This window comes from Polypterus senegalus, chromosome 14 (assembly GCF_016835505.1).
Source record: "Polypterus senegalus isolate Bchr_013 chromosome 14, ASM1683550v1, whole genome shotgun sequence".
Classification (NCBI taxonomy): domain Eukaryota; kingdom Metazoa; phylum Chordata; class Cladistia; order Polypteriformes; family Polypteridae; genus Polypterus; species Polypterus senegalus.
In genome coordinates, this window is record NC_053167.1 from 35,621,769 (window position 1) to 35,637,584 (window position 15,816).

The window sequence follows — 15,816 nt, forward strand, 5'->3', positions numbered from 1 at the left end:
TACTACTTCTATAATACTACTACTATACTACTCCTTCTTTTTTTGGAGGGAGACTATCATGAAGAGAGCAAAAGTAGAGTTAAGAGCAGCAGAAAGGGAAGCAGAATATCATACTCATCTTGCTGGATGCTTGCAGGAATAACATGAGGAGCCATAATATGAAAAGGAATAAACATCAAAATCAAAACTATTGTGAAAAGTCAGATCCAATTTAACAGGAAACAGGAGAACTGTGACAGAAATGAGAGACAGATACAAGAAAGAAATTAAGAATTAAAAAAAACAATATACCAGTAAGAAGATGGGTGATAATAGATAATAAAATACATGAGGAACTCAAAAGGCACGACAAAGGAATACCAAACTGAAGCAGACGGCCCAGACAAATTTATACAATTGCCACACTAATTAACACACTCATAACATTCTATGATGGAACTAAAGTATTAATTGCCAAATAACTTCAAGTAAGAGGTGGTATAAACCACAGATTGCACAAAAGTATTTTAGTCATACTGTATGAGAAAGGTATGACTGAGGCTGCAGAAAAGGACAAGGAAATGTATGTATGGTCTTCCTAAGGCATGTCCTCCTCAAATGAGGATGGACAGGATTAGAAATGAGAACATTAGAAGGTCGGCTCAGGTTGGATGGATGGGAGACAAAGTCAGAGAGGTGAGATTGTGTTAGTTTGGACATGTGTAATGGAGAGAGGCTTCGTATATTGGGAGAAGGATGCTAAGGATAGAGCTGCCAGGCAAGAGGTAAAGAGGAAGGCCTAAGAGGAGGTTTATGGATGTGGTGAGAGAAGACATGCAGGTGATGGATGTAAAAGAGCAAGATACAGAGGACAGGAAGATATGGAAAAAGATGATCCACCCCTAACGGGAGCAGGCAAAAGAACAAGAAAAAGATATATATAATTACATACTCACCCAAACCTTTACTTTCAAAATTATTTTTCATGTCAGTTCTTAAAACTATTTTTGTTTACCACTGAACACAGTGAAACCTGTTTTGTATACTAGGTTGGGGTTTTTTGTGCTGCAATCCACACATACTCTCCTGCCTTCTGTTGCAGTTCCTTCTGTCTTACATCTCATGTGTGAAATAAACTATGGACATATATACATTTTCCTACCATCTTCTTACAGTGCAGGCTTATGGAGATGGGAACAATGCCTTACATGGCAGGCCTGAGCTCTAAGCTAGTCATAGAGACACATACAATACACCAAAACCAGTGTTTCTCAGACACTTTTGATTTGCAGATTGTAGTTGCTGGGTCACAAGCACATGAGACTTGGTTATGGTATTATTTGCCTCACCCCTGCCACTACCACTGCTACCAACACTGGAAAGATCAACAGAGCTGTGGAAGATTTTTTATCCCATTTCTAATAGTACTCACAGAAACCACTGCCTGTACTCTTAGTTGAAACTGAAAGAGCCCTACTCAGTAAACTAACATAAGGACAATATGCAGGAGATAGTGTTCAGGCATGGTAATTGAACCCTTGACACATGAAGTGTAAACCTGCATGCCACAACGTTTTAAAGTTATACTGTAAGCAATACATACAAATCAAGAGTAACATCAAATCCTTTATTAAATGTGTCATTCCCAACAGAGTCAAAGTTGTAATCAGAATCTGACTTGGTAATACTATACAGTAAAGATGAGCTACTGTATCTCAGAAGCCATTTATTTCATGTCTTTTATGCACAGATGTGACATGTAATGTGGATGGCCAATCATAGACAACTATACATCGACAGATTGGGCTGAAATCCGGCTATCCAATGGCAATGAGCCTTTCCTGTATGTGGCGTGAAGTAGGTTAAATCTTTGCTAAAAGCAATTTCACTCAGTTGTGACATGCTGCTCACCTCAGAGTATACCTGTGCAAATCACATTCTGTATTTAAATAATCAAAGAGAGCAGACAACAAATTCTGATTTATTTGAAAGTAGAAACCCTTGGGTATGTAAAAATACCATTACTGCTTTTGATTAACTTGTGGTTTTACTGCAACAAACACATAAACTTTGGAATATTGCCATGTCCCGCCGGTGGGACACCTCATGCATAAAAGTGGCTACACAGTAAGAATTTGCACAGAAAGAAGTAGGCTGTAGAAAAATAATTTCATTCAGAGCTGTTTTGGTATCATCAGAGAATCAAAAATAATGAAATAAAGGCTTTTTATTGACAAGAAGCTTGAGTTAAAGATGGCAGGAGCGATATATTTTATAAAGTGTATTTTTCTGTTCCAGGAATAGAAGCACAGGGAATAACTGAAAATTAAAAATTACTATAGAAGCCGAAGATTCCTGGGGGATCTACTTTTCCCTGTGGATGAGTAACAGAAGGAAAGGAAATAAATGAAAACTCTGAAACAGAAATAAATGATTCAGAGTGTCACACCAGAGCAGCACAAACCAAGACTAAAAGGTGTCACTGGGTCATCTGTGTTTCAGTAGTGACAGCAAGACAAATGAAGGAACACCATTTGGTGTTAGAATTTATAATGGACCCTGACACTAAGCTAAATAAAACAGAAGGTAAACTACAGCACTGCACTTTAATATAGATACAACACATTCACAAGTAATTTGTCAAACTTGCCAAGAAGTTAGGAGTCCCCAGCTCATTATATTCAACTTCACTGTACATCTTTTAGTGATGCTGTTCAAGATTGTTATGGATTTTCTGAGATTTCACATTATGGAGTATGGGGACTGCATTAAAGAAAACAGACAGAATAAGGTAATTTTGAAATTGAGACGAGCTAATTACCTAATTAGTAAATACCAATTTAGATGTAACTTTAAATTATGAATAGTTTTTTTTGTTTTTTTTTGCGTAGGCAGCTGTAACACAGTTTTCCCTTAGGATAAATCCATCTAATTTTAACCAGAGAGGTGCCAGTTTTCAAAAGCAGTCAATTACTTTTCAGACTCAAGAAAATCTAAGCAGTTTGCCTTTCATTATAGTGAAAGTTTTGTGTCTCCTGCACTTCTTCCCTTACCCTCTGATTCTTTTATATGTACAATTTACTTTGCTATTACAATTCCTTGTGGATTCATCTTTGATTTGCTCCAAAATAAATTTCGTAGCCTCCTTAGCGTTAAATCCGAGCATTATTCAGGCTGTGAACACCACAGTAAAAGTGTTAGTCCCTAGTGTCACTCAGGCAACTGTACAGATGAGTCTTGCATTAGCGTTGGAACCGAGAATGACTCGGGCTGTAAAAGTGCTGTCATTGCTGCCATTCTTTGAAGAAATTACGTCTGAGTGTAGGTTTTCACTAACTATGAAATATTTGCACTTTACCAACAATGAAGACTTTGATGAGAATACCCATCCAGCACCCAAACTGAAGGAGATGTAACAGGCCATTGTAGCAAAATTTTGGAGCGTTTACTTTCCGGACTGTGGTGTCAGCATCAGTGAAAGTCTGATGGCTTATAAGAGCAGACTGTCATGGATATAGTACATCGCGTCAAAAAGAACAAGATTTGGCATAAAGTTTTATAAGCGTTGTGAATCTAAAACAGAGACATTTTCTATTTGGTCCTGTACACAGGGAAAGAGACAATGTTTGATCCGAAATATAATCAGTTACTGTGTTGCTGCGTCATCTGTGGGGACTTTGATAGATGCTCTGCTGGATCAAGGTTACTGTGTAACTATGGACAATTTTTATACTTCACCAGAGCTGTCTGACATCTTGCTGCAAAGAAAGACTGACAAATATGGACCAGTGCATCTCTGTCGTGGCATACCTGAATACTTTGGCAGAGCTAAATTACAGCGAGGTGCGCTAGTAGCTTGGCAAAAGGGTAAAGTGCTTGTGCTGAAATTGAAGTATAAGAAAGATGTTTGTCTTCTTAGCACATAATCCAGTAACAGTAACTGTACAGGCAAATGGCAACTAGCAGGTCATATGAAGCCTTATGCTGTGGTTGACTACAATAGCATGATAGGTGGGATAGATTGTGTGGATAAGAATTGTCTTTTTGTCCCGTTATGCAGAGGCAACAAAAGAAATACTTCAATAAGATATTTCTTCATCTGGTGGAGCAAGTGCTTTTGGAATGCATTTGTCTCATGAAACTTTATATGCCAGCTTTTAGAGCAAATCATCCACCATCCACACTACCGCTAAAGAGACACAGTCGAACCAGCACATCGCAGATCAATGCAGAGCATCTTATTAGTGGACATTTTATTGATTTTATACCTCAGATAGAAAAAATGCAGAATCCAACTTGTACCTGTGCAATGTGCTGCTCAAAAACTGATAAATCTGGAAGGAAAAACTGAAAAGAAACATGCTATTATTGTCCCAACTGTGACGCTGCAGTAAGGTGCCTTAAGGTTTGCCACACAAGGTACTCATTTTAAGATTATATACTTGTTTGGGATCATTAGTAATATTATTATTACTGTTATTGTTATTTTTGTTTTTATTGTTCATTTCATATTATTATTTTTATTCATCATTACAATTATTATTTGAATCAGTATTATACTTTTGAGATTTACTGAAAATGTTATTTTTCATGCCAAAACATAACACAGTGCTTTTTACTTGTTTTTTTAAATAAAATGCAACGCTAAGGAGGTTAATATATTCGATTTACATGGAAGAAAACATAATTTAGCCAGGGAATTGATCCTGATTATCTTATTAAGTGTATTGCCATCTCCTCTCCTGAGGCTGCCCAATGTTCTACTGTGTAAAATAGCACACCGGTAGCAATAAGTTGACAGGAAATATATAGAAATATCCTATATGACTCTCCTCGGGGATTAAGCTTGAATGAACTGCCCTTGTTTTGTTTTTGTTTTTTTTAGCTTAAATCAGATTTTTGTACTGGTGTACACCCTTGGCACTTACATAACAGAATCACCGCAATTTCTACTCCCTGAATAAAATCTACGAACTGCAGATTTTTAGCTTAGAGGTGCAGTTTCAGTTCCTCCATCGGGCCTTTGTATCATTCCTCCTTTACACTACTTTTACACCCCATGATTGCAGACTGATAGAATTTTGTCATGTGGCAAGTCATACAACTGTTCTGAAGTCTGATATGTTTGGTATTAGAGGAACAGAGAGGTACAGTAGCATGAAAATCCCTCTTGGGGATCCCAGTGTTGCTGAACACTCATTCAGTCTAATAGTTTTATAGGCTCACAAACTAAAGCCGCTTTTCCACTGCATAGTACGGCACAACACGGTTCAGTACAGCTCACCTTGGTTCGGCTCAGTTCAGCTCGGTTTGATATTCGACTGCAGTTTAGTACCGCTTTAGAGTGGGCGGGATTATTCACGTGTCGTTATAGTTGCGCCGCCTCTACTGCAGTGACACCGTGGAACTTTTACAACACGCAGACAAAGACAACACTTTAGCTCGATGACGCGCAAGGTTAAGCATCTAAAAAAAGCACATCACTAGCTAACTTTTATCACTGTTGCAAAGCATAAAATGAACTTAACTGCCAGTGTAACATTAAAATGCTGATTCTGTATATTACAGATCTTCCACATTTTGCAAAAAAGTCGCCGCAACAGACCATCTGTTTGGACATTTAACCGTGCTTCAGAGTGGTGGGATGTGATTGTTCCCGGTTTTACAAACACTCAGTGGCTGGAGAACTTTCGAAACTTCCGCGTGTCTGTACCTTTAAAGAAAAGAATAGCCAGTGACGCAGTAATGACGATTTTCTCCGGCCAATCAGTGACCAGCAGAGTTTACACGTCACATTTTGGTAACGGTTCGGCACGCTTGGAACCTCGGCTGAGGTGGTACTAAAAAGGACCAGGTACCAGGTACTGTTCCCAGTGGAAAGCCCCGCAAAAGTGAGCTGTACTGAACCGTGTCATGCCGTACTATGCAGTGGAAAAGCGGCTTATCAGGTATTGGTTGAGCAATCGGTAATCCAAAACAATAAGGGTTGTTCTTTAACCTTATCTTATCCCGAAGGAATAAGAGCTATTTGAGGTTAAAGGCACTGAAAATATGATGACTAAATAGCTGCCTGCAATATCTACGGCAGATGAGAATATGCCCCTTTGAAGCAGATGAATGATAATGCTATTTAAAAAGCAAACTGCCAGGGGATCCAGTACTGTTTGAAATGGGAAATGAGTACAATCCTTGCCAGCATTTTCAAGATGGTAAGTGGTAAGTAAGGGCATTGGTCTATAGTATTCAATTTGCTGATGAAGCATTTCTTTGTCACTAAAACTTCACAAAATATTTTCAACAGTAATGGGACCCTTTAAAAGTTGAAACTAAAACTGAATATGTGCTGAAGAACTCTATACAGTTATCTAGCACACACCTTTAGCACCTCAAGACTGACTCCATCATAACTGGTAGATTAAAAGCTCAGGTATTCAGAGAAACCACAAAGTTCTAGAGGGAGTATTGGCTTGGTGATTCTGAAACTACATTAGGGCCAACCTTGATAATATCAATAATTCTGAGACATGAATGAGCATAACACCACAAAGTGATTTCAAAGGTATTTTCACCTGTTCAGCTACTAAAAAGAAAGGAGACTCAAGTCATAAGAAAGATCATTTTGAAGTAAGAAAGGAGTAGTTTGGTGTACTTTTAAAGTGAGCTTTTGGGTATGCCAACCAGTTAACAATGCAAGATATCAATGTCCACTTAGATAGGTGTAAAGAGGCTGCGGTGTCCTGTTTAAATGTATGTGTGTTGATAGGTTGTGTTCATCTTTCCCTTGTGATTATTATGTTTAATAAAGAAACAAAACATTTTTTTTTTACTTATTGCTTCTGAGTGTGTTGGGTTTCCACACAGACTCCTTCCCATAACACACTGCTGTTAAGAATGAGTCCAATATAGGCAGGAATTGCACTGGAATGCTTCTTGGTTTGCCTAAGTCATAAAATAATGTTTCTTCTTTTAGTTAAAGTCTTACTTGTTGTCTTTTAATTAAACCCATATCTCCATATTTAGTGATTCTTTAGTACCCCTGATGAACTTGTGGAGAATTCAGAGCTAAAAAACATAGATAGATAGATAGATAGATAGATAGATAGATAGATAGATAGATAGATAGATAGATAGATAGATAGATAGATATTTTATTAATCCCCAAGGGAAAATTCACATACTCCAGCAGCAGCATACTGATAAAAAACAATATTAATTAAAGAGCAATAAAAGCGCAGTGCAAGCTAAAAAACATAAGGTGGAGAGTGTGTGGCAGTACAAACGAGTTAGATAAAGAAGAGCACTTCTAACTTGTTTAAAGATACAAGAGCAGTCATATTGAGGCTTTATTAGAGTGTATTACTGTAGGTTTCAAGGAGACCCAGTAGCATTTATTCTACAGATTAATTTATTGGCTAGGAGTAAGGCAGTCTTTCAGAGAGAAAGAATGTGCAGCATTGTTCATAATAGCACCAGTTTTGTCTACATTCTGTATTCTGCTACTATCTCCAGTGAGTTATGTGTGTTCCACTTAACCAATAACTGAGCCTTCCCTTTTAATTAGCTTGGTAACTCAGTGGTCCTATCTTCAAGTAATGTTATTAGCCCAGCACACCATAGTGCAGAAAACTGCACTGGCCTTCACAGAGTTTTTAAACATGTACAGCATGTCACTATACACATTAAACAAATTCAGTCTCATAAGAAAAAAAGAGTCTGCTCTCAGTTTGTTATATACAGTAATTCCTTCTAGAATTTACTAGACAAGTCCAGACTGCCAATGCTATGGATTCCCAAGTACTTGCAGCAGTGCATCATTCTTCACATACTCTTTGGTATGGTGAAATTCAATAAAAACTTCCTCGTTTTTGCTGATGTGAAGTTCTAGACCAGGGATCCCCAACTCCGGTTCTGGAGGCCACCAGGGGCTGCTTGTTTTCATTCTAACCCTTTTCTTAATTAGTGCCAGTTTTTTGCTGCTAATTAACTCCTTTTCCATTCATTTTAATTGGCTTGCTTTTTTAAGATTTGTTCCCCTGAATTTCTTCACCGTTCCTCTGAATTGCTTCATTTCTTTCCTTAAATGGCACCCACACAGAAATGAAATGTGAAGTAAGTGAGCCAACAGAAGACCAACTAAGTCAGGGCCTCAAACTCCAACCGATTTCACTCCAACCAATTGCTTAATTAGGTGCCGAATCCTGTTGTTAACTAAACCCGTTCTTTAATTCCATGGCTTATTGCTGCTCGCATTGTGCTATGGCCTACATTTCCGAAACTGTTGATTTTCTCTTTTCTAAGAGCACTGTCCAAATGGTGTGTGCACCTGAGCAGATCAGCATTCCTGAGACCTTCATCTTTCTTTATTTTCAGATACTGTATGCTGGACACAGTTTGGTGGTCATGTTTTGGCTCATTTTGTATCTCATTATAGTTTGACAGCTAATAAGGAAAAAGAAACAATTAAGGGGTTTGTGTCTTCAAGAGCAAATCAAATAAAAAGAATTTAAAAGAAATTAATTAGCAGCAAAAAGAGGTCACTAATTAAGAAAAGGGCTAGAATGAAAACTGCAGTCAGTTGGGCCCTCCAGGACCGGACAATTCATTTTACACCAAGAAACAAAGTTCTCCATCAGATTTCTATAATCTGTCTCATTCCCTTATCCCCTCCCACCATGTGTAAATACACACCATTAGTGTGGAATCCTCAAAAAATATCTGTAAGTGACCTGAGGACTTACAAAGTATATCAAACTCTGGTGTTATACTGTATACACCGTCTGAAATATACAGAATAAATATCTTTATTTTATATTTATTATTTTATAATGTAATATAATATTTTGTCGGATAAGAATTTTAACCTGTCAGAAGAAGTTAAAAAAAAAAAAAAATGACACTTTTGGGCTGGATTATTCACAAGTATGAGTGAGCAAGGACTCTCCATTACACCTATGTGTTTTGCTGTTCAAGTGCTCCCACATCATGGTTATGTTCCTGTACCCATTAAGTTAATTTTTACAGATTTTGTTAAGACACAGATTTCTCACCAGATGTAAAGCTGAAAGGTTTTAACCGATTAAAATAATTTTTGGCAATAATTTTATTGCTGATTATTATTAACTTTGATTATTTGTTGCAGCCCTAAGTTATTGCCCAGTTGCTAAATCTGAATGCTTTACCTTAAAATCCTTGTAGTACTAGGGTGTTGTACCGTATTATCAATTATGAATGTAGTGAGAAGTCAAGCAAAATGACACCTTTTGTTGGCTAACTAAAAAGATTACAATATGCAAGCTTTCGAGGAAGATTAGACCTCTTCTTCAGGCAAGATGTATCTTTTTAGTTAGGCAATAAAAGGTGTCATTTTGCTTGACTTCTCACTTAAAATCTTCGAAAAATATAGGCAAATTCTTTTAAAAAACGAAGCATCATTGCATTCCAAAGTTTCTAATAAGGATTCAAAATGATTGCATTCCCTCAACGTATCCGCAAACAGGATGACATTTATGTTTGTTTGGTGAAATATCTAAGGTTATACTGAATACATTGAAGCAGTGAAAGGCTTGAACTATATAGGACAAAAGGTGCAATTATATAAATATATTCGACTGCAATGTCCTAACATTAGTCAGACCCTAGACAACCGTAATATAGTTTTTCAGTTGTACACATTAATACACTACACGTGGTACAACATATGTGGAGCAGCTGATTCTCACTTTTAGTACAGCATTAATGGAATGGAGACACTTATAAAAAATATGATTTCAAAATAATTCTCCAAAAAACCAAAACAAAAGGGTGCTGGTACATGCAATACAGGGCCCCCAAATAATGCCATAGATATTCCTTGCATGATAATATTAGAGAGATGTTTGCATACAAAGAGCATTACAACCAACCATTGCATTCTCATGCTCAATTCCCTCTTCTGTGCCTTAATTAAGCCTTTGTTAGTCCTGCATTAACCAACAACTTAGTGTAAGGGCAACTCTGAAGGAACAACTTTATACACCGTATAGTAAGGATTAGGATAAAACATTCTTATCAAAATATTTTCTTAAGTTATTTTATGTTTTTGTTCATATGATAAGCCAGGCTTGATTTCTCCATTTTAACAGATATCATAATTTCTGAATTTCCTGGCATCATAATGATAGCTCCTACAGAATCTATTCAGTTTTAAGCATAATTTCTTTTGCTGTCTTCCCACAGTTGTGGCTATCTAACACTCTTTGGGAATGAAGCCTATCCTGAGACGTCCTCCTTTGCCAGTCAGAGTTCTGACGTGTATAAAGAGTTCAGGAAGTTTGACGAGCTGCTGATGAAAATAGTTCGTGCCAGCCTGACATCTGGTATGTTGCTCTCTCACTGACAATGGCAGTTCTAAAACTGCCTCTCATTCACTGCATAATAATGAATGTATATTTTAAAGGGAATGTTTCATTCAACATAATTTCCATTGAGGTGTTCTTGAAATATCTCTAGAAAATCCATTATTTGTTTTATTTTAAACCTTAAATTATGTTAATAAGGATGGATGTTATTACCTGTTTTGTTCTTAAACAATTAATTCTGTGGCACTGTGGAAAGGCTGTATATGATACCAGAAGGAATACAATGTACAGTGGTGTAAAAAACTATTTGCCCCCTTCCTGATTTCTTATTCTTTTGCATATTTGTCACACAAAATGTTTCTGATCATCAAACACATTTAACCATTAGTCAAATATAACACAAGTAAACACAAAATGCAGTTTTTAAATGATGGGTTTTATTATTTAGGGAGAAAAAAAATCCAAACCTACATGGCCCTGTGTGAAAAAGTAATTGCCCCCTGAACCTAATAACTGGTTGGCCACCCTTAGCAGCAATAACTGCAATCAAGCGTTTGCGATAACTTGCAATGAGTCTTTTACAGCGCTCTGGAGGAATTTTGGCCCACTCATCTTTTCAGAATTGTTGTAATTCAGCTTTATTTGAGGGTTTTCTAGCATGAACCGCCTTTTTAAGGTCATGCCATAGCATCTCAATTGGATTCAGCTCAGGACTTTGACTAGGCCACTCCAAAGTCTTCATTTTGTTTTCCTTCAGCCACTCAGAGGTGGATTTGCTGGTGTATTTTGGGTCATTTGTCCTGTTGCAGCACCCAAGATCGCTTCAGCTTGAGTTGACGAACAGATGGCCGGACATTCTCCTTCAGGATTTTTGGTAGACAGTAGAATTCATGGTTCCATCTATCACAGCAAGCCTTCCAGGTCCTGAAGCAGCAAAACAACCCCAGACCATCACACTACCACCACCATATTTTACTGTTGGTATAATGTTCTTTTTCTGAAATGCTGTGTTCCTTTTACGCCAGATGTAACGGGACATTTGCCTTCCAAAAAGTCTCATCAGTCCCAAAAGTCTTGGCAATCATTGAGATGTTTCTTAGCAAAATTGAGACGAGCCCTAATGTTCTTTTTGCTTAACAGTGGTTTGCGTCTTGGAAATCTGCCATGCAGGCCGTTTTTGCCCAGTCTCTTTCTTATGGTGGAGTCGTGAACACTGACCTTAATTGAGGCAAGTGAGGCCTGCAGTTCTTTAGACGTTGTCCTGGGGTCTTTTGTGACCTCTCAGATGAGTCGTCTCTGCGCTCTTGGGGTAATTTTGGTCGGCCGGCCACTCCTGGGAAGGTTCACCACTGTTCCATGTTTTAGCCATTTGTGGATAATGGCTCTCACTGTGGTTCACTGGAGTCCCAAAGCTTTAGAAATGGCTTTATAACCTTTACCAGACTGATAGATCTCAATTACGTCTATTCAAATTTGTTCCTGAATTTCTTTGGATCTTGGCATGATGTCTAGCTTTTGAGGTGCTTTTGGTCTACTTCTCTGTGTCAGGCAGCTCCTATTTAAGTGATTTCTTGATTGAAACAGGTGTGGCAGTAATCAGGCCTGGGTGTGGCTACGGAAATTGAACTCAGGTGTGATACACCACAGTTAGGTTATTTTTGAACAAGGGGGCAATTACTTTTTCACACAGAAATAAAAAAAACACACTAAATAATAAAAGCCATCATTTAAAAACTGCATTTTGTGTTTACTTGTGTTATATTTGACTAATGGTTAAATGTGTTTGATGATCAGAAACATTTTGTGTGACAAACATGCAAAAGAATAAGAAATCAGGAAGGGAGCAAATAGTTTTTTACACCACTGTAGATGTAATGTTTGACCAAGCAGCCTTCTGAGAACTCCAAAGAATAAGCAGAACAAGTTGTGCACCTTCCTGCCCTTCTTAATAGACTGATGAAGAAATTGTTGTATTGATATCTGGATCTGGGTAACAGATGACTTTGTACTATGACTTGATAAGTTTGAAAACTTAAACCAAAGTAAGAATTGTTGGTGGCTTTGCAGTAGAGAAAAGGGGTTGAAGAAGAAAAGAAAAGATTTAGAGTAGCTTTCAGACTTAACAGTAAGTTTATTTTGGAGTTTTCTTAAAGGATAAGTGTGTTACTTTTTAAGCCAAAGTAATTTCTTTGCAATCATGGTATATATTTAATTGCATCATTACATTTCTTCCTAAAGTGAAGCATTTTTATCAATTAAAAAAAAAAACAGTTTGTTTTTGCTTTTTAAAATGAATGTATGGAGCTTCAATCTTTTTTTATCGTGGCTTGGCTCTATCAGATAATCTTCCCTTTTAATTTTTGTTAATTTGCACATCCATAGGACACACCACAGAAAGTGTGTAAGGCCAAGTGTTGATTGGCATTGTATCCTTGGTATTAATGTGCAGGTGGTCTTGACTGTTTCAGAAAACTAAGGCTGTTTATGAACAAAGTAAGGTGTTGCACAGTAATAATTTCAGTTCATATTTATTGCTATGTGTACAAATGACAATGAAACTCTTATGTGCACACTTCACCAACACACACCAAGCTGCCACTCAGAATGCATCTTGCTCTGCACTCTATGTATATTATTTAAGTGCATATCTGTAAACAAACCAATATGTCTGTATGATTTCATATCTGTGCCAACACTGACTATAATAAAAATAATTAAAAAAAGATTTCATTTGAGTACACATAGCAAAAGAAAATAACATGACTTCAGCATTCATGTGCCTCTGGTACTCATTCTGGCACTCATACTGAGTCATGGCACATGTGTGCTGAAGTCAGATAATTTTTGATGGGAGAGAATAGGTGAGGGTTAGTAACAAATTATTACTTATGTTTTAGTGTTAATGACTAACAACAGAGATGCAATCTGTACAGTTAATTATCAGCTTTAGTCAGGATATGCTACACTGAAGTAGTGAGTCTTCAGCCGGGATTTGAAAGTTGAGACTGAAGGGGCATCTCTTATAGTAAGTAGCAGGCAGACCATTCCACAGTTTAGGGGGCCCTGTAACTAAAAGCTCAACCTCCCACTGTTATTTTATTAATCTTTGGAATCATAAGCAGACTGGCATCTTGAGATCTTAATTTACATTCTGGTTTGAAATTCATGATAAGTTCAGACAAGTAGGCCGGACCTAGGCCATATATGTTAAAAGGAGGATTTTGTAATCTGCCCTAAGCTTAACAGGGAGCCAGTGTAAATATGTAGCCTGATACTACAGGAGTATGGCAAATTGAGGGTGCATCTGTGGAAAATATCAAAACTGCACCAAAAATGTCCACTGTAAGCAGACAAGCAAACATGAAATGTATAATCACCTCAAGAAAATAGCATCAGGAATCTATGATAAAAGTGTGTTGCATCCAGTTTACATTTGTTATCACAGTCATTCCTAAGAAACATGGCAAGTTTTCTTAATTCAAAACCTTTGTTTCTTCAAAGTGGACATATTATATACATGTTAAGGCTTTTATTTTTAGGTTTGGACCCCAGCTGTTTTTCCTCCAACAAAAGAACAGGCTAAAATGTATAAAAATTATATGTAGTAAATAACATATACTATGATTTTTGAAGTTATGACAGGAGTCTGGTCACACTTACAGGTAATCTAACATAGACATCGTTAAAATATCCGACTACGCCTCCCAGTTTTATTAAGAGACTGGGAACTCTTGAAATTTACCGATAATAGCGCACAGGTTTCTGAAGTGCAGGGTACAACCTTTACTGGTGCAGGGTCCAGTTTGTGCACTCTGTTACCCCAACAATTAATTGTCTCACCATCCATGGATGCACTCTGTTCACCAGACACTCGTTTCCCAACAAAAGTTTTGTCAAATGATTGAATCCCTGTCAGCATATCTTTGTCGTTCTTTTCTTCCCACTCTGGGCTCCGCTGCGGATTAGACACGCCTCGCTTCTCGTCCACCAGCTTTGATCAGTCCTTTCATGAGGCTTCCGTCTCTTGCTGGACCCACAACTGGTGTCTTCTTGTGGAGCTGTCTCTTCCTCCCTGGAGGTAAATGTTGCTGTCCTTGTGCCTCATATCATACCAGCCACGTACCCTTGTCTGCTTGCGAGCTTTTGTGCTCTGCGTGAATGTCTTGGCAGCGTTCTCAGTGGTCCATACCTCACCCTTGCCTTCTTCTTCCCAGAAGTTTAAATCTCCTTCAGTCCCTGATTAGATCAACAGGACAATGGATAAAACAATGGTACATACCATATTTTCTGAGTTTAGCAAATAATGTAAACACAGGTTAACAAAAAGCATCGCCTCCAACTCTCAATGAGTACACATATGCTGAAACATACTAGAAACCAATACCCCCAGGCATGTTCATTTCCAAGTCAGGTAAATACAAACATTTTCCAAGGAAGCAGCAGTTCTGCTATCGCATTTTGTATTGTTTGTATACTTAAGCAGTTAAAACTTCAAAGCGTTGATTCTTTGCAAAACAGCAAATACTGATATCCTGTAGACAGCCATCACAATAATCAGTAATAGGATTACCCAGGAATTTTGCCTTTTAACTTCTCACCCCAGTCCTAACAATGGGTGCCTATTGCCTCTTCATCTGCTGTCTTTTAAATGTTAGATTTACATGTTTCCTTGCCTAAGAGAAAAACGAAACCACCCAGTGTACAAAAAAATGTCCCCTTCTGACAAAGTAATAACTTCATCTTGAAAAATACCAAACCTATCTTTTAAAGGGTGCTCCCTTCCATATTATTCCTACCAATAATATTCAGATTTTTTTTTAGGAAATGAATAGCATATGCACTTTATGAGTTAGAAAAGCAAAATTACTGTAGCTAAAGTAAATACATATAAATGGTTTTAAACAATCAGTCTAAAAAATACTGTAATACTTATGCTATGCAATGCCAAGACAGGTGGGCTCACTCTTTAGAGGTAAACATGCCCAGGCAACTTTTTAAGTGTTCCTTTTCCATTTTAGCTAAAAGTAAAACAGTATGTGGTAGAGTTAGAAAGGCTTAAGTTTTGAAAGCTGTCTTTATTGCATACTTTCATAAGCATACTTTCATAACACCTTCATGATTGGCACATCTGCTTTCAGACAAGGAGAGTGCTTAATTTCTAATTTTGTGCAATTCTGTAACATGAAAATGAGAAAGTATGTAGTGAGGCAGAAACACGGATGTTTTCATGTTACAAAAGGTTTTCATTATGGTGATTAATACATTCAGCTAATTCTGATTCTCGTTTTTGGCTTCTAGGAAGTCATTCTCAAGAAGACACAAAGCAAATGTAAAACTGATTTATTAAATGGCAACATATTTTCATTCAAATTGTCACATGTCACTGTTTAAACAAGGCCATCCATGTTTCTCATGTACCAGGCCAACATGAGCAGTTTCTTTATGTCACTAATGTAGGGCACCATGTGGTACAAAACTAGCTTAGAGTATGTCATTACTG

General features: G+C 37.4%; 1 protein-coding gene across 1 annotated transcript in view; it reads left to right on the forward strand.

The window, feature by feature from the left end:
- Window positions 1-15,816, forward strand: part of ptgis (prostaglandin I2 (prostacyclin) synthase) — a 69,562-nt gene that overhangs the window by 22,536 nt on the left and 31,210 nt on the right. Inside the window, exon 5 of the mRNA XM_039735343.1 lies at window positions 10,195-10,334. Within this exon, the coding sequence (XP_039591277.1) occupies window positions 10,195-10,334 (140 nt within the window). The remainder of the gene's footprint in view (window positions 1-10,194; window positions 10,335-15,816) is intronic.